The following is a 6,177-nucleotide window of genomic DNA, read 5'->3' as shown; positions in this document are numbered from 1 at the left end:
ACAGAGTAAGACTCCATCTGCATTGGGGGGTTATACCTGATATAAATGATGAATTGATGGGTGCTGACGAGTTGATGGGTGCAGCACACCTACATGGCACAAGTATACATATGTAACAAACCTGCACGTTATGCACATGTACCCTAGAACTTAAAGTATAAAAAAAAAAAAAAAAAAAAAAAAAGGCCGGGCGCGGTGGCTCAAGCCTGTAATCCCAGCACTTTGGGAGGCCGAGACGGGCGGATCACGAGGTCAGGAGATCGAGACCATCCTGGCTAACACGGTGAAACCCCGTCTCTACTAAAAAAATACAAAAACTAGCCGGGCGAGGTGGCGGGCGCCTGTAGTCCCAGCTACTTGGGAGGCTGAGGCAGGAGAATGGCGTGAACCCGGGAGGCGGAGCTTGCAGTGAGCTGAGATCCGGCCACTGCACTCCAGCCTGGGCGACAGAGCGAGACTCTGTCTCAAAAAAAAAAAAAAAAAAGTATAATACAAAAAAAAAAATTTAAAAATAAGATTTAAAAGTCTTCAAGTAACTATCGGTCAGATAGGCACGTGCATTTTTATTTTTATGTTTGCTTGTTTCAGTGCACTTTGGAATTCATTTTTGTGTGTGGCTGATACTTTTCCAAAGATTTGCCAATTTTCCCAGCACCGTCTATTAACTATTTCCTTGCTTACTGAGCTGTGACGTCTGCTTCAATTACTACATTTTATTTAGTTCAATTTCAATGTTAAGCTTTGCAACTGCAAAAGGATGACAAAAAGTCTTCCTTCCAATCTTCAAGAGATACTTTGCACAAGAATCTTAATGTGTTTACAAGGAAATATATAAAACAAAATCAACATTTTGTGCAAGAAAAATGGGGAGAGAAGGCTAAAGAGAAGAAAATCAAGTAGGGGAGAAAAGAATGGGTACAATACATTTCCAGTGGTGGAGAAAAAGGTGTTTGAAATATTTCAAAAAATTCACATAACAAATATGTGTTGAGTGCCTTCCCTGTATCAGTCATCACTGTCCTAGGTGCCATGAAGTGGTAAAGAAAAAATGCCTGCCCTCAGGGACTTAGATTTTAGTGGAGAAGTTGGGGAGACAGATTATAAATACACAAATGAATTATATAACTTCAGTTCATGATGATGGGATAGAGTGAATAGGGGAGGTGAAGACAGGCAAGGAGGTTAAGAGTGGCCTCTCTGAGATGACATTTAGGCTGAGCTTTAAATCATGAAGAGGCATGGGAAGATGGCGGTGGCAGAAGAGCTCTAGCAGGAGGGAAGAGTTAGGTGCAAAGGTCCTAAGCAAGGGCAAGAAACAGAGAAGGCTGGTATGGCTGTAGCATGAGAGTGAAGAGGAGAGAGTGGAAGGAGATAAGGTCAAAGAGATAGGAAAGGGCTTCAGGAAGAAGACTGGATTGCCAGTGGCAATAGGAAGCCTTTGGAGATGTTTACGTGGAGGTATGATATAATCTGTTATAAATTGACATTTACTTGGCTGTTGTGTAAAAAATAATCCTGTGGGGGTTGGGAGGGAGAGGAAGACAAAGGATTCCAGCTAAAAAGGTCTTACATAAAGAAAAAGACTAATATACTTTGTTCTTTTAAACATAACAAAACTAAATATTTGACATAATGGGAAGAAATATAATTGACTAGGGTGTAAGATTACTGAAGGCAGGGATTTTGGTCTGGGTTTTTACTGGGCACATCATGTGTTTAAAATAACCAATCTGGCAGTTGTGTTGAATGATCAACTAACTATAGCGAATAAATTTTTATTTGTGTAACAAGACTCAGATGAAATGAACAAACAGAAAAGAGCTTCAGACAAGTCTCATGGGCTACAGAACTGGTCTCATAATTGCACGGTACATCAATATATGGGGCAAACAGATTTCAATCAGAGATGGCTAATTTTATAACAACATTACACTAAGACAAGGTTCAAATTTCAAGTTTAAATTTAGCCATTTTGTTGTAAACTTCTTCTTATCCCTTAGAATATGAGTTCCTATGCAGCAGGAATTATAACTTATTTTTAACTCTCCAGTAACAGCAGAACACATTGTGTATATGTATTCCATAAATGTATATTTAGGCTGTTGGAATTCTACTGAAGAAAAGCTAACACATAGGCAAAATGCTTGAGGAAGAAAATTCGGACAACTTGGCAGCATTTATCATTACTAACATTTTAGTCTTCCACAGTAAACTTTGAAATTACATTCTAATTTGAAATGGTTCTGGTTTGACAAGTTAACTCTTGAGACATCTCAATGTAGTATTATGAAAGAACAAAACCATTCATCAACCCTTTCTGCCAATGTTAATTTCTTTGAAAAGTAGGATTTTAATGTTTTTTATTCCTACAGTGACCCTTAAAATTTCTATGTATGCAATCACAAACGTACACACAAGATGCATTTATAAGCTTATTGTGTAGTTCTAAAGACAGTTGGGAAACACATTTTTAATTTTGTTACTGAAATAATTTAAAAATATATTATAAAGCTGCCTTTTTTCAATCAACAGCAAAAATCTAGAAAGAGATTATACAAGTAGGCACAATTTATGCAAGTTTATTCATGTTAGAAAAATGAAGTTGCCTAACTTCAAATTGTAACAAGTACTCTTATATTTATTTTTCATCTTACCATTGATGTCAATATATAGCATTTTCTTACGCCTTTAAAATAACTTGGGTAATTTATTTAACAAAGATTCCTTATGTACATTAGCCATTGATATGCTAAAATCCGGAAAATTTTTTTCAGCAATGTGTAAAAGTTCCTGATGATCTCTGAGACTACCCTTGTGATTTATAACTATCACCAGAAAAAGGGGACTTACCGGCTTTTATTCATGAGGTCGGCTCCTCGTGCTTTGTAATAATCTAAGTTTGGATGGAATTGATAAGTCACTGGTCTTGGATTTCTCTAAAACAAAAAAATACATTTTTAAAAAGCTAGTTAAATGATTTAATCCATTAACATATAAGAGGACAGTAATGATCATTTTAATATTCCTTCAGAAAAGAATATGTATAATATAAAGTTTAATAATTTAGTGTGATTGGGTTTTGCTTTCATTAAATTATTCCTTAGTTCTGATTAAACATAAAAATTATTTTTTCTCTCTCGTAGTTAACATAGATTTATTCATCATTAGATTTCTGATGACTTCAAAATAAAACTTTCAAATGTAACTTTCCTAAAAATATAATGAATAAAAGTATAATAAAATCTAAAAACTATATGAGATGTAACACAACCACAAACTATGCCAAAGGACCAAAAGACACAAGGTGTCAAGGTAACTGCATTTCGGGGGAAGAGAAAATCGTTAGTTTTTTATGACCAGAATGCTAAATGTGTCCACTAGATGGCACACTGAGACTTTCTTGTTCCAAAATGAGTTATTTCAGAATTCAGCAATTCTTTTAAAGTTAGCAATTTCTATGTCTCCTATCCTTATTTATGAGTTTAATAAATGCCAATATGCCAGATACTACAAATATTACCAGGGTAACCATTACAATACAAAAGCAAATTGACCGATGTACATTTTCATAAAAGCAGCAAAAACACTGCGCTTTCTAGAATGCAACATTATTTATAAACATTGCAGAAATGTCCTTGAATCATTAGGTCCACTGTGTCTGTTTAAATGTGTTGCTATTATTTAAACATATCTATTATTTAAATGTATCAAGTCCCTCACAGGCAAGTGAAAATTAAACAAATATACTTCTGCTTTACAAAAACTAATCATGTTTACAGCATAATTTAAATGAATACCATAATCTCTAAAATGTTAAATTACATATATTTACCATAAAAAGTTTTTAAAGCCTTATAAATAAATGTGTTCTCATGTTTACCTGGGCATATAATTCAAGTTAATAATTGGGTTTTTGAACAAAGTCATGCACTTCCTTTGAGATACCTATCTGGACATGGAAAAGCTGCATATTATCTCAATAGAAAATTACCAGTATGCTTAGATATCAACCCTTGGAGACATAATTCCAAGACACTGATACACTTGCATGCAGGCACGGGGGAGTTGCGGGGGGATATAATTGCTAAGGTTAAATAGTTTGAAATTCATCAAGCTAACAAGCCGTATTTAATGGCCATGATGGACCTTTTCTTTTTCTGCTGAAAAGAGAATATTTACACAGCTCAACCCTTTCATATCTCTTCCAAGCCAGCCCTAATCATCTGACAAAAATGACAATCCCTTGATTTAGCTCCAGCTACTACTCCACTGGTTTGGTATTCAACACAGTTCTACAATAATCAAATCTGAATTGCCTTGATGAAGATAACTGATGCTTCCATGACTACCATACTATTAAGTCTAACAGTGCAACTTTTTCTCTCTCTAGGAATTACATAGGTTTTCTCATGATAGCTGATGACAACCTGGACCCAAGTATAATGGGAAAATAAAATAGAGGTTAAGGCCACTGGCAGACTGACAGTGCATTCATGATGTATTTTAAAAATCAACTTTCGCAGGACTATCCCTCATGACTAATTTTGTTCTTTATTCTTAGCACCTGGAAATACATTTTGTTTTTGCTAATAAAAAAAGAACCTTTTTATCTGACTTCCAACAAACTAATAAAGGATTATGTTACTTTTTGCCATAAAATAATGAAAGAAGGGATCACATGGAGCAATTACTTGAAACATCTTTATGAAGAAATGACAAGCAATTCAAGACACGGAGTGCTGATCTATCTAAGCACTTAAAGCCATTATTAGGAATAATGCTCTAACTTGAACATATAAATGAGGCTGAAGTATTGCTTTCACTGAGGCATATTTAAATTCCTAGGAGACTTACTGCTATCAAAGGGAGAGGTAGTTTAAAGTACCACTGTACTGGAAACAAAAAAAAGAATCAAAAGATGATGTTGAAAAACAGCATTTGAAATGTTAAGAAAATAAAATCAGAGGTTATGGCTGAAAGTTATTCTTTTCTGTTGGGAAGACAGTGATGTTTCTAAAACATAAGTATACAGACATACAGATGGATCTAGACCAACACTGTCCAACAATGGGTCACAAATATAAATTTCATCTATAATTTAAAATTTTCTAGTAGCCACATTTAAAAAAGAAAATAAAAAGGAAACAAGTGAAACTAAATGTGATATTTTATTTAATTCAGTCTATCTAAAATACTATGATCTTAACATGTAATCAACATATATAGTTATTAATGAGATACTTCACATTGTTTCTTTTGTATAAAGTCTTTGAAATCCAGTGTGTATTTTATACTTACACCACATCTCAATTTGGACTAGCCACACTTCAAGCGCCAAACAGCCACATGTGGCAAGTGGCTACTGTACTGGACAGCATAAAATGAAACATCTGAAACACCTGTACACCACTGCATGGCTATAAAAATCAACATCTAGACATGAACAATAAAAAGGATACCAATACTTTTATACATTAGGATTCAGTAAGTATAGTTCTTCAATTTACCCATAATTATTCTCTTTCAATTAAGTTAATTTTATCTCTATTAAATAAGGTTTTAAAAAGTTAAGGAATTTTGGAATACCATCTCACACAAATAACAACCAAAACAAAACCAAACTAAAACTAGGTAACAGGTTCAGATCATTGTTAAAAATACATATATAAATGTACATATGAAGATAAATGGATAGATAACTGCGACGTACCAAAATGTTATCAATGGTTTCCTTAGGGGGACAAGATTAAATGAGTGGAATTCTTACTTTATGCAACTGAAATATTTTAAAAGAGATACTTGCTCCTCTTTTTTTTGCGGGGGGAAGGTAGGGGGGAGACAGCGTTTCATTTAGTGCTATCTTGGCTCACTGAAGCCTTGACATCCCAGGCTCAAGTGATCCTCCCACCTCAGCCTCCTGGTAGTTGGGACTACACGCATGCACCAACATGCCCAGCTAAATTTTATATTGTTTTGTAGAGATGGAGTTTTGCCATGTTGCCCAGGTTGGTCTTGAATTCCTGGGCTCAAGTGATCCACCCACCTCAGCCTTCCAAAGTGCTGGTATTACAGGTGTGAGACACCACGCTTGGCTAATACTTGCTCTTCTTAAAGGAGTTTTTGTTTTCAAATACAACTTCATAAAAATATGATGATTTCTAATCTTTAAAGTTCTGG

At 34.8% G+C, this 6,177-nt stretch overlaps 1 protein-coding gene across 16 annotated transcripts in view; it reads right to left on the bottom strand.

Moving 5' to 3' along the window:
• TBC1D5 (TBC1 domain family member 5) overlaps nucleotides 1-6,177 on the bottom strand; it is a 606,671-nt gene that overhangs the window by 105,495 nt on the left and 494,999 nt on the right. For all 16 annotated transcript variants that reach the window (XM_023207336.1, XM_023207339.1, XM_023207341.1 and 13 more), the window contains one exon: nucleotides 2,851-2,936. In XM_023207336.1, coding sequence (XP_023063104.1) covers nucleotides 2,851-2,936 — 86 coding nt within the window. The remainder of the gene's footprint in view (nucleotides 1-2,850; nucleotides 2,937-6,177) is intronic.

Source organism: Piliocolobus tephrosceles, chromosome 2 (assembly GCF_002776525.5).
Source record: "Piliocolobus tephrosceles isolate RC106 chromosome 2, ASM277652v3, whole genome shotgun sequence".
Lineage (NCBI taxonomy): Eukaryota > Metazoa > Chordata > Mammalia > Primates > Cercopithecidae > Piliocolobus > Piliocolobus tephrosceles.
This window is presented reverse-complemented; position numbering and strand designations above follow the sequence as displayed.